Source organism: Rhinoderma darwinii, chromosome 1, assembly GCF_050947455.1.
Source record: "Rhinoderma darwinii isolate aRhiDar2 chromosome 1, aRhiDar2.hap1, whole genome shotgun sequence".
Classification (NCBI taxonomy): domain Eukaryota; kingdom Metazoa; phylum Chordata; class Amphibia; order Anura; family Rhinodermatidae; genus Rhinoderma; species Rhinoderma darwinii.
In genome coordinates this window covers 610,218,118-610,246,031 of record NC_134687.1, presented here as the reverse complement: position 1 = coordinate 610,246,031, position 27,914 = coordinate 610,218,118, and the positions used below count along the sequence as shown (strand labels likewise).

General features: G+C 42.5%; 1 protein-coding gene across 5 annotated transcripts in view; it reads left to right on the top strand.

Moving 5' to 3' along the window:
* FECH (ferrochelatase) overlaps positions 1-25,930 on the top strand; it is a 36,997-nt gene extending 11,067 nt beyond the window's left edge. For all 5 annotated transcript variants that reach the window (XM_075841297.1, XM_075841291.1, XM_075841284.1 and 2 more), the window contains exons 4-11: positions 78-226; positions 4,889-5,023; positions 9,697-9,803; positions 9,900-9,998; positions 12,141-12,248; positions 17,814-17,978; positions 21,255-21,314; positions 21,740-25,930. In XM_075841297.1, coding sequence (XP_075697412.1) covers positions 78-226; positions 4,889-5,023; positions 9,697-9,803; positions 9,900-9,998; positions 12,141-12,248; positions 17,814-17,978; positions 21,255-21,314; positions 21,740-21,874 — 958 coding nt within the window. In that variant the 3' untranslated portion in view covers positions 21,875-25,930. The remainder of the gene's footprint in view (positions 1-77; positions 227-4,888; positions 5,024-9,696; positions 9,804-9,899; positions 9,999-12,140; positions 12,249-17,813; positions 17,979-21,254; positions 21,315-21,739) is intronic.
* Positions 25,931-27,914: the final 1,984 nt, after the last annotated feature.

The window sequence follows — 27,914 nt, the reverse complement described above, 5'->3', positions numbered from 1 at the left end:
TTTAATTTACTATTATGTATTGGATGTTGTTGCTCTTGTATTCTACATGTGAAGTAATAAACAATTTTATTTTTCAGCAAACTTGGACCTTTTATTGCCAAACGCCGCACACCAAAAATCCAAGAACAATACCGAAAAATTGGCGGGGGATCCCCTATTAAAAAGTGGACAGCGCATCAAGGAGAAGGCATGGTGAAACTGCTGGATGAACTGTCCCCGGCCACAGGTGAATATTGTGTAGCATTAAAGGGTAACTTAACTGTCAGAAAACTCCTGACATCTCATAGTGACAGGTCAGAAGTTTTGATCAGTGGGGGTCCAAGCACCGGTTGCTAAAGTGAAGAGGTAGAAATGCTCGGGTGAGCGATGCGTCGTTCAGTTTGTGATCGGCTTTGCTTGACTCTACAAACTCACAGACTTTCTATTCAGCCCGTACATTGCCTGAGGAAAGCCGATCAGAAATGCGTCGGCGCAGCGCTCCCCTATCTGGAGCATGCTGCAATTTTTTGTTTTTTTTAATTAAAACAAGATAAACCATTCTACATACATACACATTAGCACTTTTATTTGGGATCTATTTGATTCAGATCCCAAATACAGACCCGTGCATAAGCTCAAAGACTTAGACTAAATTGTTAGGCTTAAAGGGGTTTTCCCACGAGAGACGTTTGACATAAAGGATATGTCATAAATGTCAGATCGATGCTGATCCCACCTCTGGGACCCGCACCTATCTCCAGAACGGAGCCCCCTAAACCCTGTTCAGCCGCTGTGTGTTGCGACTGAATGAGGTCAATTCGGACCATGAAAAATGTTATATGGTCGTGAGTTACGTAAACAGCCGTACTAAGGCCTTTTTCACACGGCGCTAAAAAAAAACGACTTGTAATTACGTCATAAACGCTAGCGTTTTGCAAAGCACTTTTTAAAGTACAGGCTTTTTTGGGCGTGTAATAAGGACGCGTTTTTAACATGTTCTTCACGTAAAACGCGGCAAAAACGAGTCGAATACGTGCTGTGAACAAGGCCTAAATAGTCGTACAGGCTCTATTGTGTGCATGAGTCCTTCGTGTGTCTGAACTAAGTGGGTTGTTTTTTTTGGTTTTCTTTTTACATAGCACTACTTTTATGTAAAACGTTCTGGTTTTATTTGTTGCCGTGCTGTAGACCCACTGCAATACCCTAAAGAAAATATTTTACGATATTTGCACATGCTGTTTTTTGTCAAGCAGAAAAAATTTGCCTCAATATCCTTCCGGATTTTTGAGGAAATATGCGAGCGTGTTTTTTTTTTTTTTTTTTTTTTTTTACATTTCGCAATTGGAGAGGTTTCGGTCAAAAATCGCTCCAAACCAACGGCGCATGTTTTTTGATTTTTTTATCTTTTTCCCATTTGATTTTAAGGGTATGTTGACACGGCTTATTTCCAGCTGTATATGTATTCAGAATCCTGACACTTCTGACTCTTTTCTGTGAGATTTGCATCAAGTGAAACGAAATCTCGTTTATCTCCGAAATCTCGCGAGATTTCGTTTCCCGTGCTAGAAATCTCAGAGAAGACTCAGAAGTGTCAGAATTCTGAATACACATGACGTCCAGGCTGGATTTCATGTGTATTCATTATCAGGACACTTGATTAACGTTAATCTCTGTGTATGCGGCTGCAGATCGCTGCTGTGTAAATGAATGTAGAGGAGTGTATGACGCCGACTGGTCACTGATTGGTCAGCGTCATACACGTAAAAACTTTACTGTTATCTACATTGCAGCGCCGATCACATGCAATAGGAGATGGGGATTTGAGAATCTGGTGACAGAGCCTCTTTAAGTCAAATGCTGTTTTTTGGAATCTGCACCGAACTTTTGCAAGAAATGATAGTAGAATGTAAGGGAATGAGGTTTTAACAAAGCCTATTCCATCACCGCGTATAACCATTTGCAGCGGATTCTAGGCATGCTGCGGACTTTTAAACCTGCCCTATATGTCACAAAAAGACTGCAAATTCTCACTGCCATGCAAAAAGAGAAATCCACAATGACAAGTCATTCAGAAAACATCCGTCTGATCTCCCTGATGTACAGTCCGCTGTAATCTTCCGGCGGTTGCAATGTGTCCTGTCATCTAATAGGCTGCTGGTTGAGATACTGGTTTTTGGGGTGGATGTCTTTTGATGTTTAGTAAAGGGAGAGTCCCATGCAGTCTGTGATGATTAGATAGATCAGGGGGTTGTGGTGTTTTTGCTGATGTAGTAAATGCTACATAGAATATTCCCCTCCCCCTTGTGTAGTCTATAAAGAACTAATTCACTATCTTGAACAGTTCAACCTAGGAATTTTAATTTTCTGAAATTCACTTTTGCTCCGAGTCTTCCATCGCTGAGGACCCCCATGTGCGGATGTGATTTATTGCCTAGGGATTATAATTCATGGTCCGGTAATATTAACCTTCTTTGTGGACATCCGGATTAGGGGAAGATCTTACGGCCTGTTCGCGTTACATTTGGCCGTCCTGTTGAAACGTCTATTTGTGCTTTTTTATTCTTGTTCTAAAGAACTGATCCATTGGGCTTCCGTCGTGCCAAAAAATGGCCTCTTGACTGTCTCTTATTTTTCTGTCCTGTTGGACAACCAGATACTGATAGAACTTTTTTTTTTTTTTTAAATCAAAGAAGTCTATGGCAACGGGACGCTAAAGGATAGTCATCTTGTTTCTTACCCTGTTATTGTTAATAAACTTACAATAAGGCTCTGTTCACAACTGCGTCACTATTTTCGTTATTCTGATCCATCATAGGAACATCGGAACAGAAGCGCCGGGTACGTGAAATAATGCAGTCCTTTGACTTAGGCTTCCGAAATGGTTTCGGTCATTTTGCCAGACAAAATGGCGCGGAATGCTGCACTATTTTGTCAGGCAAATTTCACGGAATCTGTATTTGAGGCAGATGTGAACAGAGCCTAAAATAAACACCTTATTAAAAATTTGTCAAATAAACATTTTTTTTTTAATGGAAACCGGAAGCTTTTTAGGAACAGTAAGGCCTCATTCACACGGCAGGGTTTCCCGGCCGGGTGCCGGCCGTTCATAAATCGGCCGGCACCCGGCTGCATTAGGAATAATAGACCCCTAATGGGGCTATTCACACGACCGATTTTTTGACGGCCGGGAAAACCGCCCGTCAAAAAATAGGACATGCTCTATTTTCGCCCGGGTACCCGGCCGCCCGGCTCCCATAGAAGTCTATGGGGCCGGGTAATACCCGGCCATCACCGGGATGTGTCCCGAGTGACGGCCGGGTTTTCCGGCTCTTGCGCTCTATCTCCTCCTCTTCACAGCGCAGAGTGCATGTGAGGAGGAGGAGTTGATGCCATTCTGACGAATGGCATCGCTGTACACGGTGTGGCAGGGCCGGGGTGTACAGCAGGTGGAAGGGAGCGCTGCGCTGGCTCCCTTCTCCTGCTTGTTAAAAGCACCCTGGCTCGGCGACACCTTTGATGGCGCCGCTAGCAGCTGCAGCAGCTGCTGCTGCTGCGGCTGCTACTACTGTAGCGACGCCACTATAGCAGAGCGGGGAGGTATCTCCACGCTCTGCTATGTGCTAGCCGCACTTTAGCTCCTCGAAGGAGCGGAATCCACGTGTGTTCGGGGATTCCGCTCCTGGACAGAGCGCTTGATGTCTCTGTCAATATCTGGGCAGTGACATCAGGGGAAACTCCTGAAGCGGAATCCCCGAACACATGGGGATTCCCCTTCAGGAGTTGCCGCTGATGTCACTGTCCGGATCTGCCCGGCCCGGCACGGATGCATAACTTTATGCAAACCGGCCGGGCAGAATGGCCGATTTTACCGGCCGGCACTCGGGCTCGGACGCGACCCGGTCGTGTGAATCCCGCCTTAGTTTAAAAACAAAAAAAGGTTTGAAAACATCTGGATGCAAACACAGGGTGTGAACCTAGCCGAAGGCATTTTTCACATGAATACTTTTTTCTTGAGGAAAGATCTGACATGGATTTGGCTGAGATTTCGCAGAAAAAATCCTCGAACTTCTACCGCGGTTTAGCAGCAAAAACTGCCGCAGTTCTGCACACAGATCAGCCTCATTAAATGGGGTGAATTTGCACGTGGTTTCCCGATGATGTTTTCAGGGGGAAATATACTGCGGAAAACGTGACATGTCCCGACCGTTTTAAATTCCATGCAATGAAAATGAACAGGGTGTTTTCCTGTTGAAAGGCTTTTTACAAGCGGTATTGGTGGGCCTATTGCGGATATGATGGTGATGTTTTGCTAATGGCAGGGGCCATTTTTTTTGGACCCGGCCCATGCTCCGTTGCAATGTCGAGGCTGCTTAGTGTACGGACTGCCACTAGTGCTGTGCATGTTCTCTCTATGTACAGATTATATAATACACTACAGAACAGATATGGCTCAGTACAACTATACTATAGACCTGCGTGTAGCCTCTCTAGCACTACAGACCACGACCATTGGCTGCAGCCTGTCACGTCACGTCACATGACACATTGTCTGTAGTAACAATAAAAACTAACCGGTTCACTTTAAAGGGTGATCTCCGAGACTGTGGGCAATAAGTCCACCGTGGTTAAGGTGATCCTCTTCTGGGATACTTTTTGTGTTTGCTATGTTTAATTTTTGTAGTTACCACCTGTTGTTTTTATCACTTTTTATTAACTTTTTTTTTTTTTTGTTCATTCATAACTTTTTATGTACTTTTGTCTTTATTTTGCAGGAATGATCGTCGTAGTTAAACATAATCCAGATTTTCTAGCACTAGTTCTAAAATTGATATTCTATAGCTCTGAGTTATGTTTATTATGGAATGAGCCAGGAACTGGTTATTTTACGTCTCTTTCCTTGTTTTGACAGCACCTCATAAATATTACATTGGTTTCCGGTATGTTCATCCGCTTACTGAAGCCGCCATTGAAGAAATGGAGAATGACGGAGTAGAGCGAGCAATTGCCTTCACACAATACCCCCAGTATAGCTGTTCTACCACAGGTTAGAATTAAGGATTTTCTCATCACACGCCACCCCTTTGACCTCCGAACCGCATCTGCCGGGTAAATGTAGTAATGCGTGATGACCATTACATAGTTACATAGTTACATAGTTACATAGTTAGTACGGCTGAAAAAAGACACATGTCCATCAAGTTCAACCAAGGGAAGGGAAAAGGGAAGGAAAAATTTCTACACATAGGAGCTAATATTTTTTTGTTCTAGGAAATTATCTAACCCTTTTTTAAAGCCATCTCCTGTCCCTGCTGTGACCAGCTCCTGCGGTAGGCTATTCCATAAATTCACAGTTCTCACTGTAAAGAAGCCTTGTCGCCTCTGCAGCTTGAACCTTTTTTTCTCCAGACGGAGGGAGTGTCCCCTTGTTTTTTGAGGGGGTTTTACAAGGAACAGGATTTCACCATATTTTTTGTATGTGCCATTAATATATTTATATAAGTTAATCATGTCCCCCCTTAGTCGTCTTTTTTCAAGGCTAAATAGGTTTAATTCTTTCAATCTTTCCTCATAACTTAAATTCTCCATGCCCCTTATTAGCTTCGTTGCTCTTCTTTGTATTTTTTCCAACTCCAGGGCATCCTTTCTATGAACTGGAGCCCAGAACTGAACTGCATATTCTAGATGAGGCCTCACTAATGCTTTGTAAAGTGGCATTATTACATCCCTGTCCCGCGAGTCCATGCCTCTTTTAATACACGACAATATCCTGCTGGCCTTTGAAGCAGCTGATTGACACTGCATGCTGTTATTGAGTTTATGATTTACAAGTACACCCAGATCCTTCTCAACAAGTGAATCCGCCAGTGTAGCGCCCCCTAGGACATATGATGCATGCAGGTTGTTGGTACCAAGATGCATAACTTTACATTTATCTACATTAAACTTCATTTGCCAAGTGGACGCCCAAACACTTAGTTTGTTTAAATCTGCCTGTAATTCATGAACATCTTCCATAGTCTGAACTATATTACATAGCTTGGTGTCATCTGCAAAAATAGAAATAGTGCTATTAATCCCTTCCTCTATATCATTAATAAATAAGTTGAATAATAGTGGTCCCAGCACTGAACCCTGGGGTACACCACTTATAACCGGGGACCATTCAGAGAAGGAATCATTGACCACAACTCTCTGGATACGGTCCTTGAGCCAATTCTCAATCCAATTACAAACTATATTTTCTAAACCTATAGTCCTTAATTTACTCATTAGGCGTCTATGGGGGACAGTGTCAAATGCCTTTGCAAAGTCCAAAAACACTAAATCCACAGCGGCCCCTCTGTCTAGACTTCTGCTCACCTCTTCATAAAAACAGATTAGGTTAGTTTGACAACTTCTGTCCTTAGTAAAACCGTGCTGGCTGTCACTTATAATGCTATTTATTGTCACATAATCCTGTATATAGTCCCTCAATAGCCCCTCAAACATTTTCCCCACGATGGATGTTAAGCTTACTGGTCTATAATTACCCGGGGAAGACCTAGAGCCCTTTTTGAAAATAGGCACCACATTTGCCCTGCGCCAGTCCCTTGGCACTATACCAGTCACTAGAGATTCTCTGAATATTATGAAAAGGGGGACAGAAATAACTGAACTAAGCTCTTTAAGAATTCTAGGGTGTAACCCATCTGGTCCCGGAGCCTTGTGCACATTTATTTTATTTAATTTAGCTTGGACCATCTCTACATTCATCCAATTCAGTATATCAACTGATATATTAACAGCACTGGCACCAGCTACATCAGCTGCTCCTTCTTCAGTTGTATATACAGAGCTAAAGAACCCATTTAGTAACTCTGCCTTCTCTTGATCCCCTGTGATCAACTCCCCATTACCATTATCTAGGGGTCCTACATGTTCAGACCTGGGCTTTTTTGCATTTATATGCTTGAAGAATTTTTTAGGATTTGTTTTACTATCCTTGGCCACCTGCCTTTCATTTTGTATTTTTGCTAATTTTATTACATTTTTACAGATTTTATTAAGCTCTTTATATTTTACAAAGGCTACAGCTGTACCCTCAGATTTGTATTTTTTAAATGCCCTTTTTTTGTCATGTATTGCCCCTTTCACAGAAGGTGTAAGCCATGTGGGGTTTAATTTGAGTCGTTTATACTTATTACCTGTAGGAATAAATTTTGCACTATAATAACTCAAAGTAGATTTGAAAATCTCCCATTTATCATTTGTTCCATTATTTGACATTAGTTCTTCCCAGTCTATATCCTGAATTGCAGCCCTCATCCTGGGGAAATTGGCTTTCTTAAAATTAAATGTTTTTGCCCTCCCAGCCTGCGTTTGTTTTTTACAGTATAGGTAAAATGTAACTATATTATGATCACTGTTACTGAGGTTTTCACGAACATTGACATTCCCAACAAGATCTGCATTATTAGAAATGACCAGATCCAACAGAGCTTCACCTCTAGTCGGGTCTTCCACAAACTGGCCCATAAAATGTTCCTGCAACAGGTTGAGGAAATGTCTCCCCTTTGCAGTTGAAGCCGAACCATGACACCAATTAATATCCCGGAAATTAAAATCTCCCATTATCACTACAGTACCCGCCTGTGCAGCCCGCTCCATCTGTTTATATATCTGACCTTCCATCTCCTCAGTTATATTGGGGGGTCTATAGATTACACCAAAAGTAATTTTTTCAGTGTTTACCTCCCTTTCTAGTTCCACCCACAAGGTTTCAACCTCCTCACAGTCTTGACCCACTATTGTCTCTTTCACACTCACCTTCATATCACTTCTCACATACAGACATACACCACCACCTTTCCTATTTGTCCTGTCTTTACGAAAAAGTGTAAAACCCTGTAGATTTACAGCCCAGTCATGTGAAGAGTCCAGCCATGTTTCAGCAACACCAACTATATCTATATTTTCTTCCAGTATCAAGGCCTCCAGCTCCCCCATTTTGCTTGCTAGACTTCTGGCATTTGTGAACATACACTTTAACTTGCCTGTCAGTTTTTCACTTTTATTATCAGAAATGTGATTTGACATTAATCGGTCCTTTTTATTTACACTGATGTTTTGTAACGAAAGGATCTCCTTATCTTGTTGTCTAGCCCTCTCCCCACATTCTGTTTCTCCCCCCACCAATATAGTCTGACCCCTCTCTAACCTGGCTACCCCTTTTTTTTCTACATTGACCTCCCTCCTCAGCCCTAGTTTAAATACTCCGCCACCCCAGCTAGAATTCTCTCCCCCAGCACAGCGGACCCCCTTCCATTTAGGTGCAAATCATCTGCAGAATACAGTTTGTACCCCAATGAAAAGTCAGCCCAGTGCTCTAGGAACCCAAATCCTTCTCCTCTACACCAAGACTTCAGCCATGCATTTAACTCCCTGAGCTCCCGCTGTCTTTCCTGTGATGCGCATGGCACAGGCAGTATTCCTGAGAATACAACCTTGGAGGTCCTTCCCTTCAGCTTGTAGCCTAGTTCTTTAAAATTATTCTTAAGGCTCCTCCACCTACCATTTATTCTGTCGTTGGTACCGACATGGACCACGACAGCTGGATCATCACCAGCCCCTCCCAGCAATTTGTCCACCCGTTCCACCACATGCCGAACCCTGGCACCAGGGAGACAGCAAACCATTCGGTTGAGGCGGTCTTGGCGACAAATTATTCTATCCGTCTTCCTGATTATAGAATCCCCTACGACTATCAATTGTCTTGGCTTGCCTGCATTACCATCCCGCCGACTACTAGCTGGGCTGTTCTCCCGGCTGTTAGGGAGATCAGTATCCACTAGGGCTGCCTTTTCTGAGACTGACACCCTCGCATCATCACCCAACGTGGCAATTTTGCTTGGAATGCCAGAAACCGGATCGGCCTTCCTTGTCTTTGACCCCTTTCTACTGCCCCTAACTACATTAACCCAGCTACTTACCTGATCCTGCTCACCCATGTCTTCACCCTCCAGTTGTAACCCACTAACTGCATGCTCTGTGAGCAGCAAGCTCCGCTCAAAATTGTCTATCCTCCTCAGTGTTGCATTCTGCTCCTCCAGATCTCTAATACGAGCTTCCAGGTGAACAACATGCTCACATCTGCCACAGAGATATTCACCCTGGAACTCCGGCTCCAGTCGTGTATACATATGACAAACTGTGCACTGAAGAAAACCTCCAATCTTGCTATCCATTATCCAAGTTACACCAAAACAGCGAACAATTGTCAAAGAAAAAGAAGAGTACTTACTGGGGCTTCAACTCCTCTTTTCGAACTCCGGTTTTAGAACTCCACTTAGTTCACAAGCCACTTAAACCACCAAGCTCAGAAAGAGCAAGCTCAAAATGAGGTCTGATGACTAATTTATACCACCTGTGTCCAGTTAACCCCTTCCCCCTCGTCAACTGCTCAGCTGGAACGAATCTGCAAGGGAAAAAAAAAAAAAAAAAACCATTCAGGGCAATGGCTGCAGGTAATATACGGATGGCCTAGATCTATCAAAGCAGGAGCCGCTGTTTGTGAGCAAATCTTTGCTCTGGCTCATAGAGGGGGTCCAAAGTGGGAGATCCCTCTCTATGACGTCCATATACTCTAATAAGGCATATAGTCAGGGGTTTATAGTGTAAGGTCTGAACCATCTTGGGGTGCAGACCAGTTGTTTGATTTGTTTTTGTTTTTTTTCTCAGGAAGCAGCTTGAATGCAATTTATCGATACTATAAATCTAAAGGTGCAAGTCCCAGTATGAAGTGGAGTCTTATTGACCGGTGGCCGACGCATCCTCTTCTTGTCCAGGTAAAAAGAACACCGTAGGATTTTTGTATTTTTGACAAGGAGAACCTGCTTTTTAGTGTTTTTGTTTTATACTGACATTTTATTATTTTGTTTAAGTGTTTTGCTGACCACATACGAAAAGAACTGAACTTGTTTCCAGAAGAAAAGAGGGCAGAAGTGGTTATTCTCTTCTCCGCTCATTCGTTGCCAATGTCGGTATGTACACTGCGGTACTTTTTTTCAAAACATTTTTCTTAAGTAGATATTCTGCTCTTTTTACATTAGAAATACTGATGTAATACTCTGTTTGACTGTTATCATCCAATCCCAATTCAGTTTGCTCTGAACATTGAGTAAAACTGTTTGCTATGGATACTCTGCTTAAAGTGGTTCTCCATTTTGGACAATCGCTACTTTTGAAGAGGGTCCCTTGACGATAAGCTGATCATAAAGTGTCCTCCTGCTGGGACCCCTAGCGATCAGCTGTAATCTGTGGGGAAACCTTGCAGTAAATTTCCCTGCAGCACCACCACAGGAGAAATGAAGTATTACACAATGTCCATTCATATCAATGGTTGTCTGTGTAATACAGGACCGGTCCTGGAGAGCGAGAGACGTCATTTATAACCGCTCTACACTCTGGCCACGAGATGACACACTCTATTAAATTAGAATTTACTAATAGGGTGTATGGAAATGAGTTTTTTATAAACTGGACAATCCCTTTAACCACTACAGCTGGTTGTATGGGTCTATCGGGCAGTGCATCCATAGAAACCAATGTGTCTGGGATCACTCAGGTCTTCAGATCAGGGCCAAATTGGCCATAAGTTGAGTGCTAAGAAGGGGCCAAGAGGTTTGACAGTACTGAAAGCAAGATTCTGTCTGTCTTGTACTGTCATATTAGGTTTATTTAAAAAAAAAAAAAAAAATGGAGATACAAAATTTTTACCCTTCTTGGATCACTGTCATGTGTTTGCGTCCATCAAGTGACCATGACAGATTTTTATCCGCCGGAAGTTAAAGAGGCTCTGTCACCAGATTTTGCAGCCCCTATCTGCTATTGCAGCAGATCGGCGCTGCAATGTAGATTACAGTAACGTTTTTATTTTTAAAAAACGAGCATTTTTGGCCAAGTTATGACCATTTTCGTATTTATGCAAATGAGGCTTGCAAAAGTACAACTGGGCGTGTTGAAAAGTAAAAGTACAACTGGGCGTGTATTATGTGCGTACATCGGGGCGTGTTTACTACTATTACTAGCTGGGCGTTGTGTATAGAAGTGTCATCCACTTCTCTTCACAACGCCCAGCTTCTGGCAGTGCAGCACTGTGACGTCAATCACAGGTCCTGCATCGTGTCGGCACCAGAGGCTACAGATGATTCTGCAGCAGCATCGGCGTTTGCAGGTAAGTCGATGTAGCTACTTACCTGCAAATGCTGATGCTGCTGCAGAATCAAGTGTAGCCTCTGGTGCCGACACGATGCAGGACCTGTGAGTGACGTCACAGTGCTGCACTGCCAGAAGCTGGGCGTTGTGAAGAGAAGTGGATGATACTTCTCATCAGAAAGCCCAGCTAGTAAAAGTAGTAAACACGCCCCGATGTACGCACATAATACACGCCCACTTGGACTTTTACTTTTCAACACGCCCAGTTGTACTTTTGCAAGCCTCATTTGCATAAATACGAAAATGGTCATAACTTGGCCATAAATGCTCGTTTTTAAAAAATAAAAACGTTACTGTAATCTACATTGCAGCGCCTATCTGCTGCAATAGCAGATAGGGGCTGCAAAATCTGGTGACAGAGCCTCTTTAACAATGATTGTTCCTATTGAATGACGGCAAGCAGAGATATTGAAAACCTTGAGGTATTAAAAAGGAAAGTCTATTACAAAATTGTATAAGTTTTCATTATACAAAAAATAAGATTTAGGCCTAGTTCAGACTGAGGTTTTTTTACGCGGAAACCGCGCCAAAAAACGGCCGGAAAAGCGGAAAAAAACGTCTCGTGGGAAAAAGAAGCGACATGCCCTATCAACAGGCGTTTATGTCTCTGACCTCCCATTATCAATGGGAAGCAGAGACAGCGTATTTCGCTGAGTTTTTGCCTGTGTCGCTCAATGACCGCGGGCGAAAAACGCAGCGAAAATCGCAGCAAGTGGCGTGTAGGCAGATAAAAATCCGCCTCAAAATTCCAAACGAAATTTTGAGGCAGAATTTTCTTCCTGCAAAAAGACTCAGTGTGAACATAGCCATACTGAAACTGGAGAACCCCTTTCTATAATGGATATTGACTTTATCAGGTTTGGTGGTGTCGACTCTACTAAGACATTTTTCTTTTTCTTGATTTAAAGGTGGTAAATCGAGGAGATCCGTACCCACAGGAAGTTGGAGCTACAGTTCAGAAAGTAATGGAGAACCTTAATTTTTCAAACCCTTACAGGCTTGTGTGGCAGTCCAAGGTACGTTACATGCCTTCAGATCTGTAATCATAAAGCTGCCAAGCACAGCCGACTCATAGGGTATTTCCAGTCACATTTGATATTCATCTCAGTAAAGCTTTTCACACCTTCAAAACATTAAAGCAGGTTTATTTTTAATTCTGAATAATTCCCATCATGCCTCAGGATGAAACGCCAATCCTTCTCTCTACGCATGCGGGAGCTTTCTACTGCTCTCACTGTTGCTTATTTGCGGTGCTGCTGTTTGCCAAAGCTGAGTAGCACATTTAGCGTTTTTTTTTTGCTTATCACATTTCTAGCCAACAACTAACAATATATGGATCGGGCTATAGCAAAATGTGGACCATTCTATAGATCTGAATGGGTGGGTAGGAGATTTCAGATTGCTCTTTAAATGGGACTATTGCAAATTTGCAGTGCTCCCCCCACCCCAATGCTGAATTTACCATGTGATTCAGCTGAAAGGATTTGACTTATAAAGCCGATCAGCAGGAACGTTAGTCCCAGATTGTTCTAGAGAAGAGTGTTTTTTTGTTTTTGACGAAAGATCTGTAAGTCTGGGAAGTAAGGAATGTGTTAAATCTGGATGAAGCCTTATTAGGTTTGGGGCTTTGCATTTATGGTTTTGCATTCACGTGTGTGTATATATGTGTATGTATGTATGTATATATATATATATATATATATATATATATAGTATGTCAATGTACGCAGTAAACCAGGTTTGAGGGCTCCAGTGTGGATCTATTTACATGAGAAGAGGTTAATGCTGTGCCCCTATAGATATTCCCTTTCATGAGTTTTGATGGCGTAGGGGGTTACAGGCACATCTGGCACCTATGGGTTCACCGACTTCATTAGCAGCAATGTTCTAAGGTAGGAGCGCTTATTCTGTTTCACTATGATCTAGTCACACTAGATGGCACTATCTCACTATAGAAATAGATACTTTATTTGATGTAGTGTACATAATATAGTTATATATCGTTACTATAGTGTGATGTCATTGGGTTTTGGTGGATGGTCATGTATAGCTTTTGCCATAAGGCCCAGGTGATAAAGTTTTTACCTAATGAGCCGCCCGGCACCAAGGGGAGGGAAAAAATTAATTTACCTAGAAATTGCCGCATGGCCTCATGAAATGGCATCATTCATGTAGAATAAGAGGGCTTTGCAATTTTACAATAAAAAAAAAAACTCCCTGCTGACCGGAGCGCCTCTGTATGTCAACAGTGCAGCGGCACTTAGGTTCGTATACGGGTCTCGCCTCACTCTCCCAGCTGGGACACCCATAAACCCACAGGGAGTGTGTCCCAGCTGAAATCGAGCCACAAACAGGCTAGCTTTAAAATACAAAAATATATATTTATATTTTTGTATTATTTTTTTTTTAACCCCTTCCGCTGTGGCCACTTTTGACCTGCCAGACAGAGCTTGATTTTTCAAATCTGACATGTTTCACCTTGTGGAAATAACTTCAGAATGCTTTTACCTATCCAAGTGGTTCTGAGATTGTTTTCTCGTGACACATTGGACTTTATGTTACTGGCAAAATTTGCTCGATACTGCTAAATATTTAATTGTGAAAACCACAAAAATTTTGCAAGAAATTGTAAAAAATAAGCATTTTTCTAAATGTATCTGCTTGTAAGACAGGCAGTTATACCATCCCCCATATATCTACTTTATGTTGGCATCATTTTTTTCACATCCTTTTATTTTTCTATGACCTCACAAGGCTTAAAACTTTAGCAGAAATTTCTCACATTTTCAAGAAAATTTCAAAAGGCTACTTTTACAGGGGCCAGTTCAGTTCTGAAGTGGCTTTGAGGCCCATACAATACAAACCCCCATATGTCACCCCAAAAACTGCACCCCTCCAAGTATTCAAAACAGCATTTACAAAGTTTCTTAACCCTTTAGACGTTTCACAGGAATAAAAGCGAAGTAGAGGTTGGACACATCAGAGGGTTCATAAGAAGTGTAAGAAAGAGTGGTATTTGACTTTGAGCGTAGATTTTGCTGGAATGGTTTGCGGACGTCATGTCGCATTCGCAAAACCCTTGATGTACCAAATAAGAAAGTGACCCCGTTTTAGAAACGACACCCCTTAAGGCATTTATCAAGGGGTGTAGTGAGAATTTAGACCCCACAGGTGGTTTTCATAAATGAATACACAGTGGAGGATGCAAAGTGAAAATTGCAATTTTTCCACTGATCTGCATATTCACCGTACAATATGTTGTGCCACTGGAGAATCTTAGCCCATAATTTGTTAAGTGGGTTCTCCCGGGTATGGTAATGCCTTACATGTGGACGTAAACTGCAGTTTGGGCACGCTGTAGGGCTTAGAAGGGAGGGGCCGCCATTTGGAGCGTGGATATTGCTTGGTAGTAGTTTCGTTTGAGTATTACTGATATTTCAGTTTATGATGTGGGGGCATATGTAATCTGTGCGGAGTACATCAGGGCATAATAAGAGGGTATAATAATGGGGTAATTAATAAAACTATCCATAGATGTGTGGTACTCTGTGAAGCGATCCGTTATGCACAGGCCAGTGTCGCGCTGATCAATGGTGTTGTTTTCTTATCCCCTTTTGTAACACACTGCACCTTTTTGAGGACTTTTTCTCCTTTGTAGTTTGGGAAATTTTGCTGGGAAAGTGTTGCCCTGGCATAATACGTGCGCCCTCGCTTGCAGCAGATGTTCTATGTCCCTTCTCTTCCTGGTTCCTAAATGATAGGGCCCTAAAAATAAAGGAATGTTCCCCTCCGGCCTGCACATTGGGCTGTTTTTTCATCACCGCATTACTAGTGCCATAAGGGCTGATTCAGACGAACGTGGCGTTTTTGCGCACGCAAAACACGTGGCGTGTTGCATGCGCAAAAGCCACTTACCTGCTCCGTGAGGCAGCATGATATGATGCGCGGCTGCGTGCTTTTCGCGCAGCCGCCATCATTATGACACGCCATTTGGATGTTTGTAGACAGAAAAGCACGTGGTCTACGCGGCCTGCACGGACGCAATTCACGTTCGTGTGAATCCACCCTAACTTTTTATTATTTTTCAGTTGATGGAGCGGTGTGCTGGCTCGTTTTTTGCAAGACAAGCTGTGTAATTTATTGGTGCTTTTCTGTTTACAAACATCCGAACGGAGTGTCTTAGACATGAGCGAACCGAACTTTACCGGGTTCGGCCGAACTCGTTTTGACCGAACCCGGCAGGAGACAGTCACTGTGCAGGGTGCTGAAAGAGTTAAACTGGTTCAGCACCCTGGACAGTGACTTCCGATTCCAATATAAGTGAACGTGTCAAAAAAAAAAAAAGTTCTGACTTACCGATAACTCCCGGCTTCTTCCTCCAGTCTGACCTCCCGGGATGACAATTCAGTCCAAGTGACAGCTGCAGCCAATCACAAGCCAAGCACAGGCTGCAGCGGTCACATGGACTGCCGCGTCATCCAGGGAGGTGGGGCCAGATGTCAAGAGAGGCGCGTCACCAAGGCAACGGCCGGGAAGTTCTCGGTAAGTACGAACCTCTTTTTTTTAAAACAGGTTACGCGATATGGTGATCGGAATGCACTGTCGAGGGTGCTGAAAGAGTTACTGCCGATCAGTTAACTCTTTCAGCACCATGGACAGTGACTGACGTCGACTAGCCTCATCTCTATGATGGCGGCTGCGCGAAAATCACGCAGCCGCGCATCATACACGGATGACACACGGAGCTGTCAAGTGCCTTTTGCGCACGCAAAACACTGCGTTTTTTGCGCGCGCAAAACGCACACGCTCGTGTAAATGAGGCCTTACGGCGATACCAAATTTTATATCGTTTTTTTTTTCATGTATTGCAGCTTTTGCACTTCTTTTTTTAAAAAAAAATCATTTGTTTTCTGTGTCGCCATATTCTAAGACCCATAGCTTTATCCACACAAAAATAAAAAAAAGTTAATTCCAGGATTATTTTTTGCGGGACGGGCTGACTTGGTACTATTTTTGGGTAAATGTGACTTTTTGATCACTTTTTTTATTATATTTTATGTGAGGAGATTTGACCTGGCTTTTTTTTTTTTTTACGGCGTTCACCGTGCGAGATAAATTCCGTAACATGTTTTTATAGTCTGGCATCGCCGTGTCCGTAACGACCCAATTATGTATAGTTTTTTCTTTTTCCAATAATAAACACTTGGGGTATGTTGACACGGGCTATTTTCAGCAATTCAATGGAAAATACGGCGTTCTGTTCCGACGGGGCGTTATTTTATGCCTCACTTTCAAATAACGGCGCGTAAAAAGACGTAAACTGAAGTACATGTCACTTCTTGAGCCGTTTTTGGAGCCATTTTTCATTGACTCCATAGAAAAACAGCTCCAAAAAACGTCCGTAAACTCCGCAAAAAACGCTAGTTGCTTAAAAAACGCCTGAACATTAGGGGCGGTTTTCCCTTTAAAACCACTCTGTATTTTCAGCCGTATGTGTGTGAACATAACCTCATTATGAGAAAGGAAATGTTGGATTTTTTTTAACTTCAAACTTTATTTTCTTTGTCCCGCTAGGGGACTTGAAGGCCTGAACCTACAGTCTCTTTACTCTTCACTGACAGCAAGCCTATGAGAACCCGCCGCAGGCAGGTCCTCATAGACTTTTGTACAAGGCAGAGCCGGAGGCATTGTTAGGCCTCCGGTTGCTATAACAACCATCGGCAACCCAGCGATTATGTTGCTGGGCTGCCGGTCGGCTCAAAACCCCTCAGATGCTGCGCTCCCTATTGAGCCAAGCATCTGAGGGCTTAATCGGCCAGATCGGAGACCTAGCTCCTGTCCTGGCCGTTACAGCGGGATGTTGGCTGTAATTTAAAGTTGACACCCGGCGGTAATGGTGCGGGCTCTGCTTCTGAGCCCACACCATTACCGCGATGTAATGGTACTGCACGTTGCAGGAACCCCTGCCTGACAGCGCCATATATACGGTGGATGTTGGGAAGGGGTTAAATTATCTCTTTATTGGCAGAGGCATATAACTCTTTATTGGACATCTTCTAGCCTAGTTTAAACCTCTTCCAGAACCAGTGTTTGAAGTGTTAAATACTGTGCTTGGCATCCAGCTGAAAAGGTCATCCGCATTATTGAGGACAAGGCCTTGCTGATTGGCTGTGAGTCAGCTGCTCTTCTAACATAGCTCCTCCCAAATTTACTTTTTAGCTGAATGCCGGGATAGAATACGGAGATCTCTAAGCATCCTCTAGTTTAACCCTTTTGGGGGTCTTAGATCTTTGATCTCTGTATTCAAAATGCCTCTTTTCCATTAAAAGGTTTTCTTAAGCAAATTTGTCACTAGGATGGACCCTTAAAAGCAACTGGGATGAGAGTTGAGGTGAATAATAACATGTTTGCAAATAGTGTGCTCCCCCACTTTCTGCTTCAAACAAGGCAGGCGTAAAGGCAACCCTTGGCCATCCTGTAGCGGCATTGATGTAAAGGAGTCTATCTTACGACTGTTTTCCTCTTAAATCTCCTCTTAATCTGCCAATGTACTGACCGTATCCTGTGCTTTGACTTTTCAGGTCGGACCCATGCCCTGGTTAGGTCCTTCTACAGATGAATCGATTAAGGGGCTCTGCCAGAGAGGGAAGAAAAATATTCTGCTAGTCCCTATTGCCTTCACCAGTGATCACATTGAAACTCTCTATGAGCTGGATATAGAATATGCGGAGCATCTGGGTAAAGAGGTAATGTGCACTTTGAACTTCAATGTTTATTACTATTTCGTATGATGTATTAATGCGATTGCCCTGAATTGTATTTTTATTCCCCCTCCGAGCTGATCCTTCAAGAAGAATGAGCTTTGAGACTCTGATCTGCTGTGTTGGACAAGTTCAATGCAGTAGTCTTGAGTTTGTCATTTGGCACAGTTCATCATGCGGTCTGTGGATTTACACAGGTCTGCAAATTAATCTATGAAGTTGTGTAGGATAAACTCTGGTCCGTCAGGCTCTCTAATAAATGAATCATTCTCTTCTATCTACGGGCTGTTTTGCTGAGCACTGCATTACTATGTTTACCGTTCTACAACCCAATTTCTATTGCATGTCCTTATGAGCAACCGAAGTACAGTTTTCGCATCTCCACAAGTAGTAATCGGGGTGTTATCCAGTAAAAGCTGAACGATGTTTGAAAGAAATACGCTGGCGAGGCATTTTTTACACTTTTGACATTACCCAAAATGTGAATTATAAAATGCTCATTTTATACCACTATACCCATATATTTTGTGAAAGTCGACTCTCTACATATTGTAAAACCGCCAAACAGCCCATTACTCATGTGCGCCTTCATGCAATTTTGCCTCAAAGCTTAATGTTATGTAAAAATTGCGTGAAGTCAGCAGAGCCTGATACCCCCGTCCCTTAAATGTGACAATGGGAGAGTACATATCCTCTGATTGGTAAGAGGGGTGATGGCCTTAAGAAATATTCCTGTATCCCACCCCTGGGGTCATTGGAGGCTGTACAGGGGAGAGATGATAGGAACATGTAATCCTGTTCTTCAAATGAGTGCTGCGCCCTGAATATTGCACCTAGAGCCCGGCATTATTTGAAAGCTGATTCTGGGCTTTACTATAATACCAAGATCTAAACTTTAGACCTTGTATTATAAGCATGACCTATTACATATGTCCTTGGCAGCAAAAGGGTTAAAGCCTAACCACATTCCAAATCCTGAAAATTCAGGCGTGACTGCAAATAATCTCAATACATTCTATCTACCCACATATCACCCTTAAAGAGGCTCTGTCACCAGATTTTGCAACCCCTATCTGCTATTGCAGCAGATCGGCGCTGCAATGGAGATAAGAGTAACGTTTTTATTTTTAAAAAACGAGCAATTTTTGGCCAAGTTATGACCATTTTTGTAGTTATGCAAATGAGACTTGCAAAAGTCCAAGTGGGTGTGTTTAAAAGTAAAAGTCCAAGTGGGCGTGTATTATGTGCGTACATCGGGGCGTGTTTACTACTTTTACTAGCTGGGCGCTCTGAAGAGAAGTATCATCCACTTCTCTTCAGAACGCCCAGCTTCTGGCAGTGCAGACACAGCGTGTTCTCGAGAGATCACGCTGTGACGTCACTCACAGGTCCTGCATCGTGTCAGACGAGCGAGGACACCGGCACCAGAGGCTTCAGTTGATTCTGCAGCAGCATCGGCGTTAGCAGGTAAGTCAATGTAGCTACTTACCTGCAAACGCTGGTGCTGCTGCAGAATCAACTGTAGCCTCTGGTGCCGGTGTCCTCGCTCGTCTGACACGATGCAGGACCTGTGAGTGACGACACAGCGTGATCTCTCCAGAACACACTCTGTGTCTGCACTGCCAGAAGCTGGGCGTTCTGAAGAGAAGTGGATGATACTTCTCGTCAGAACGCCCAGCTAGTAAAAGAAGTAAAAACGCCCCGATGTAACACACATAATACACGCCCACTTGGACTTTTACTTTTAAACACACCCACTTGGACTTTTGTAAGCCTCATTTGCATAACTACAAAAATGGTCATAACTTGGCCAAAAATGCTCGTTTTTTAAAAATAAAAACGTTACTGTAATCTACATTGCAGCGCCGATCTGCTGCAATAGCAGATAGGGGCTGCAAAATCTGGTGACAGAGCCTCTTTAAGGCAGTCCTGCAAGGTTACAGCTAGGGTTCTGTTTAGTTGGAAACTGCAACTGTACTGCTGCATTAAAGCAAACCTGTCAGGTGATTTATGCCGCCCTATCTGAGAGCAGCATATACTAGGGGGAGAGAAGCCATGTCCTGCTCACCCTGCACACAACCAATGATTGACCGCTTTCCTGGTTTCAGTGTGTATGCAGAGAAGGCTGTCAATCACTGTGTGGGGGGAGGTAATTGGGACTCACTATCTCTTTTAGGAGTCTTGTCAGGAATCTTGCTTTTAATCACAAACCTTTAGATCATCCAAGCTCAGCTTCTATCCCTACATCGTGTGCTGCCTTCAGATAGGACAGCATATTGGCCCTTTTACACTAGCCAAATGATTGAGCAGACGAGCATTCATATGAACGCTCGTTCCCGATCATTGCTCCATAAACAGGGCAACAATCAACTGATGAACGAGCAAACGCTCGTTCATCGGCTGATCAGATCTTTTATTCAGTAGTCCTCCGCACATCTCCCTGTGTAGACATGATGCAAATGCATGTTACGAACAATCGTACATTACTGATCATAGCTCCTTGTGATGCAGCAAACGAGCGCCGATTGATGATACAGCACCTCGATTGGCCCTCATTTTCACGGCCAATTTCATGGCAGTTTAAAAGGACTTGGGACTTAAAATCACCTGAACTTGTAGGGTAACTAAACTTTTCAAAAACTTTTGACATGTCCTAGTGATATGTCAGAAGTTTTGATCGGTGGGGGTCCGAGCACTGAGACCCCCACGACCGCTAAAGCGAAGCAGCAGAAGCGCTTGGGTGAGTGCTGTGTTTCTTTTTTTTCTGATCGGTGACTTTCTTTTGAGCCCATACACCGCTCCAAGGAAAGCCGATCAGAAACAAAGCGGCACAGCACACACCCAAGTTCTTCTGCCGCATAGTTTTAGCGATCGGTGGGGTCCATCTAATCAAAACTTCTGACGTGTCACTATGACCTGTCGAAATTTGAGCAGTCACACAACTAATTTTAGGTTGTGAGTTGAGGTTTCTACAGCAACAATTGTACAGGGAAAGCACGCTATATGGGCCGCTTACTATTGGAGGTTTCTCCGTACCCAGTTTGTCCACACACTGTCCCCAGCATGTTAGCATTGGGACCGAATTTTAGTAATGTCCGTGGCAAGCTCTTTCAACAACATGTATTCAGACCATAGAGCCTTGGAAGCTTTCCAGCAAGTTTTTCCCTACATACGGTTTGACAATATCGTCGTATCATATACAATGTGATATAAGAAACTTAGTCTGTGAGACTCATTCTTCTTTCTCTTCTATTCTTTCAGTGTGGAGTCGAGAACATCAGACGGTCCGAATCGCTTAATGGAAATCCATTGTTCTCCAAGGTATCAGTATTGTTAAACTAGGTTTAATGCTATTGACTGCGGGATGGTGATTATTGGTTCTTGTTTCTTACTGCTGGTACAATGCTCAAAAATCCATTCTCGTTTTAAGTGGGAAGAAGCCAAGTTAGCATAAACACTCCCAGACTTGCGTGGCTATATGCACCATACACAATTGGAAGAGACAGCCTGTGCTTAAGTCACAAGGTTTCCTTTGTACAATGTCTTCCCAGGGGTGCCTGGGATTGAGAATGGGAAAGCAGCATGGAGTAATCGATGAGGGAAAAGTTGGAGATTTGCCTTAGTTTTGTTGTGTTAGATTGCAGCCAACGCGTTTTACGTGTGCAACTATGTTTACATTTTATCGGTTTTCTTTTGTTTTAATTTAGCCTTTCCTCTAATATATATATTTTTTTTTCTTTTTTCAGGCTCTTGCCGACTTAGTTCTTTCCCATGTAAAGTCCAACGAGATCTACTCAAAACAGTTAACCCTACGATGCCCAATGTGTGTTAATCCTGTCTGTGGAGAGGCAAAAGAATTCTTCACAAAACAGAAGCTGTGAGGCTGCACAAGAGGGAAGCACGAGCTTCCATGATATTATTTTTCTTAATTTAGTTTTTTGTGTTTTTTTTTTTTTTTTTTCTTTTGCCCATATTTACACAATTTGTGTACATTTCTGCACTTTTAGTTGCATATTATTTTTTTATTTTAAGCAACGAGGAAGCCTGAGATACTGTGTGCTGCTCTCTAGTAATACACACAGTAGTGTTTAAAAAAAAAAAATAGCCGTGAGTTTAAAAAAGCAAATAAAGCGCAAAATCATTATAATAACTTTTATTTGCCTAAATGTAAGTGCACTGGAAATGACACACATTCAGTTCCAAAACAATAACCACATTTACCCAGTTTGTGTTCATCCTTTACAGAAAGTAAAGAAATCGGAATATTAGGCCGTTCAAAATAACAGCAGTGTCAGCATTTTTCTTTAAAAACTCAAATGTAATGTATAAACTGAAAAAATGGTTGGGATTTCACGTTACTGAACTAATATTTAGTGGTATTACCATTGTTTCTGGGAACTGCTTGACAACTGTGTTGCATGGAGTCAACCAACTTCTGGCACCTCTGAACAGTTATTCCAGTCCGGGAAGATTGGACGACATTCCACAGTTCTTCTGCATTTTTGGGGTTTGCCTCATAAACCACATTTTTTTTGTCACCCCGTGAGTTCTCTATGGGATTGAGGTCAGGGGATTGGGCTGGCCACTCCATTACCTCCATCCTGTGTGTGTGTAACCAAGATGTTGTTCGCTTACTCATGTGTTTTGGGTCATTGTCGTGTTGAAACACCCATTTCAAGGGCATTTCTTCTTCGGCATAGGGCAACGTGATCTCCTCAAGTATTTTGATATATTCAAAGTGATCCAAGATCCCTAGTATGCTATAAATAGGCCCAACACCACGGTATGAGAAACATCCCCATATCATGATTTTTGCAGCACCTTGCTTTACTGTCTTCAGTGTACTGTGGCTTGAATTCAGTGCTCGGTGGTCGTCTGACATACTGTCTGCGGCCACTAGGCCCATTTTGCTTTCATCAGTCCACATAATGTTGCGCCGTTTCTCATTGGGCCAGTCTATGTGTTCCTTGGCAAAATTGAACCTATTCAGGACATATGTTTTTTTCAACAACAGGACTTTGCGGGGATTTCTTGCTGGTAACTTCACTTAATGGTCTTCTGATTATAGCAGAACTCATTGGTAACTTTTGATCTTTCTGGAGGTGATCATTGACTGAGACCAACATTTGCCACCCTCCTCCCTCAAATAAGGGCCAAAATTGACACCTGTTCCACAGAATGAAGCACTTCACCAATTTAACTCCTCGCTGCTATTATTTTTAACAAGCCCCTTTCAATTAAAGGGGTTGTCCAATATCGGACAACTGATGACCTATAGGTCATCAGCACATGATCTGTGGGGGTCAGACACCCAGCCACTGCACCGTTAAGCTGCTCCGGCTGCCTCCGGGCACCGGACGTACAGTGGATATAAAAAGTCTACACACCCCTGTTAAAATGCCAGGTTTTTGTCATGTCAAAAATCAGTCCAAGATTAATCATTTCGGAACTTTTTCTACCTTTAATGTAACCCATAATCTGTAAAATTCCTTTGAAAAACAAACTGAAATCTTTTAGGGAGGAAAAATAAAGACACAAAAATAATGTGCACACCCTTAAACTAATACTTTACTCACAGAGTGAACCTGCTCCATACGATGCGGGTGTCTGCTGTATGTTACAGCCGACACTTCAGAGTAACTAGCGGGATCGCACTCGAGCGTGATCCCGCTCGTTTAACTCGTTAAATGCTGCTGTCAATAGCGACTGCGGCATTTAAATAGTTAGACAGCTCATTGAGCCCCCCGCAATGCAATCGCGGGTTGGCGATGGTTCCTATGGCTGCCTGGCGCCATCTTTGTGCTCCTATTAAGCGCTGCCTCCGGCAGGGTTTAATAGATGCCTCTCAGAATCACGATATACTGCAATACATTAGTATTGCAGTATATCGTGCAAGCGATCGAACGATCGCTGGTTGAAGTCCCCTAGGGGGACTAGTAAAAATTAGTAAAATAAAGTGTTTTTTTAATGTAAAAAAAATAAATAAATATTAAAAATTTTAAAAAAACCCTTTCCCATTTTCTCCCTAGAGCATAGTAAAAAATAAATAAACATAATTGGTATCGCCGCATCCGTAGAAGTCTGAACTATTACTATATATTATTTAACCCGCACAGTGAACGCCATAAAAAAAAAAAAAATGTATATGCCAGAATCTCTATTTTTTTTTTGGTCACCTAATCTTCCACAAAAAATGAAATAAGTGATCAAAACGTCATATGTACATCAAAATGGTATCATTATAAACTACAGCTTATCCCGCAAAAAATAAGCCCTCATACCGCTTAATTGATGGAAAAATAGAAAAGTTACGGCTCTCAGAATTTGGCGACACAAAATAAATGTTATTTTTTACATTTAGGTTATTGTAAAAGTAGTAAAATATAAAAAAAAAAATATATATATATATATATATATATATTTGGTATCACCGTAATCACCCACAGAATAAAGATAACATGTTGTTTTAATTGCACAGTGAATTCCGTAAAAGCGAAGCGCAAAAAACCACGAAGGAATCGCTGTTTTTTTCATTTTCTACCCCACAAATAATTTTGTTTCCTAGTACATTATATGGCCCAATAAATGGTGCTACGAAAAACAACAACTCGTCCAGCAAAAATCAAGCCCTCATAGGACTAGATCGACAGAAAAATAAAAAAAAGCTATGGCTTTTGGAAGTTGGGGAGGAAAAAACACAAAAATGACAATCTGAAAAATGGCTGCGGCGGGAAAAGGTTAAAGGTGGAAAAAGTTCTGAAATTATTAATCTTAAAATGCCAGGTTTTTGTCATGTCAAAAAATCTGTATAACGGGTGTGTAGACATTTTATATCCACAGTACATGCCGGAAGCAGTTCGTAATACATGCTGCGGAATAGCGGAAGTTCGGCAGCACGGCCGCTATGCTATGTATGGAGCCGACTGCTTCCGTCTCCGTGCGTCGTATAATGGGCAATAACATCCGCTGTCCTGATCGGTGCAGGGTCCGGGTGTCGGACCCACACCAATGATATACTGATGACCTATCCGGTGGATAGGTCATTAGTTGTCCGGTAGTGGACAACCCCTTTAATGATTCAATTCCTCAGAATGAGCCTCATGCATGTCCCAATTGTTGCCTCTGGTTTTTTTTTCTACTACACTTAAAAGTAAATTATTCGCTATGTAGAAATGTCACTTCTACCAAAAACTTTTATTTATCAGGTTAATGGTGTTGGACTGCTATTTTTTTTGAACACTACTGTATGTTATTATCATTTACAGACTTCCATATACTGGCTGAAGTTATCATATAATGTCACTCTAAAGATGGCCGTACAAATGTGATCTTTTAATACAGTGCTAGATTCTACATGGTTTTACTTGGGAGCTTATGTTACGAAAGACTAAATTGTAGCCGACGAGCTCTTATAAAAGAGCACCCACAAGAGCGTTTTATTTGTGAATGGTCTTCTATGTATATAATTCTATCTAATACTACTGACCAATCATTCATCTCCTGGCCAGTCTCTATCTTCTGTTTATGGGCAGCTTTAGGCTCCATGCCTGTACAGCGACATATTAAGACCCTAAGACTAATACAATAGAAGAAATGGCAACGCGTTTTGCTAAATATTCAAGTCTTTTTGCCGGGTGTTGCTGCTGCCTGATGATGGCGGCGTTGTTCTTAAATGCAACCGTGCCGTCAAGTTAACATTCCCGCTGCCCATTGATCACAGCTGGACAGAATAGGATGCCCCATGGATTAAGCCATATTATTGTTTTCAGTCTAGCACCTCTTATATGAAAGATGGTTGCCGGTGCTTGCTGGGAGTTGTAGTTCGGCGAACATTTCAGCAATGCTGTGGACTTCTGCTGTGTATTGAAGGATGACCAGCAGAAGCTTTCTGTAAATAAGTTCTCAGTGATCTGATAATAAATGGGTTCTGTGATAAACTGTATTCATTGAATTTCTGTTGTTGTGGAATATCGCAGTCATATTAAAATGCAGAAAAAAAACGCGGCTAAACCCAAGTGTGAACTTGGTCCTGAGCTGGGTGAAAATTCAGCCGAGGACTTTTTTTCTTATTTAAACAATAATTGAACACGCTTCTGATTTTTCAATAGTTATCCATTCTAACATTGACCAGATGTAGTACCTATTCTATATGGGCATGTGAAAGTTTTGCTGCCACAGGTCACTTTATTTATTTTATAACGTGGACATAAATGGGGGCATTTTATTTATTTTTTTAAAACGTTTTATTGAAAGAATTGTACAATACAAATGTCCATAGTACATAACAGAAAATAAACACATTTATGTAGTCATACAAATTTTGAACACAGAAGCATAGTGGCTATGGTGGTATTTAACATGTCATAACCTAATAGATCACATAGTTAACCCTCAGTAATAACATAATGACATCCCAGCGGGCAAAATACTTTTCCAGGCCAATTTGAGTTATTTCAGACAAAATATAGAAATCCTATAAGTAACCAATCATGCAACATCCGCCCTCCTCAAGGTTGCAGCAACTGGTCCCTCAGGTCTGTGAATCTATGCGGAGTATACAGAGTACACGATGAATCGCACCAAATCTGCCATATTTTATAAAATTTACCAATACACCCTCTTTTCTTATATAATACTCGCTCATATGGAATAATGGAATTGATCAACGATTTCCATTTCGTCACCCTAGGAGGTCTCTGATCCATCCACCGAAGTGCGATGGTTTTCCTTGCCATGAACAATACTTTTTGCAATAGAATACGCATGTGGAATGGCCACTGATCTTCAGGCAGCACCCCAAATAGACAGATCTTGGGTGAAAAGGGGATCGGCTGCTTCACCACTTCCTCAACCACTTTCACCACCTCCCCCCAAAAGGAGGCCACCATTGGACAATCCCAGATCATATGCCAGAAATCAGATCTGGGAAGACGGCACCTGTGGCATTCAGTGCTAGGATATCTGCCCATTCTATGCAGTCTCACCGGCGTGAGGTAACTCTGATGAACTATAGATAATTGAATCATTTTGTTATTTGCCGCCGGCGATACAGACATAGTAGATGAAAGTACATCCTCCCATTCCTCCCCTGTCAGATCTGGTATCCGGCTCTCCCATTTATCTTTTACCGGTAACTTGACATTGGCCAGTTTAGCTTGTATAAGGGCCGTGTAGACAGCCGAGATCAGCCCCCGGGGGCCCTGTGATCTAAAAACACCAATCAGAGGGAATCGTGAGAATTCGTGGTCTGACCTAGGGTATTGACTTGCGAGAGCATGTCGCAGCTGCTGATATCTATAGAAGCTTTTTCTAGGGATTTGGAAGTCCTCTTGCATTTGCGCAAAGGATTTAATGACATTATCCGTATACACATCCCCGATTCTACGCACCTCAAAGCCACCCCAGAAAGGGGGGCCTGCCCCTCCATTAGATGTGAAAGAAGGGGATTATCCCATAGTGGCATGTCCACCTGTATATCTGCATATGCATAAATTTGTTTGGCAGCCGTCCATGCCTGCACTGCCACCTTGTGGATTGGGAGCATTTCTTTATAAGTTCCCGGGGAGCTTTCTAGCACTGGCCAAAGGTGTGTTAGATGCAAATATGTAGCGAGGTGCTGTTCCCTCATTGGTAACGGGTCCAGCCCTGTCCATAGCTGTAGATACCTCAACTGCCCAGCTAGATAGTACATAAACAAGTCCGGCAGTGCCATTCCTCCCTCCTGTTTAGGTCTCTGCAGAGTAGCCAAGCTAAGTTTGGATCTGTTGGATCCCCATATAAAAGCCGGGAATAATGCATGTAGGGATTTAAAAAAGGCCTTAAATACTGGTATGGCTGCGTGCTCCAGAACATACAGACATTTTGGCAGAATAACCATTTTAATTAAATTTACGCGGCCCGTCACTGCCAGTGGAAGTGCCC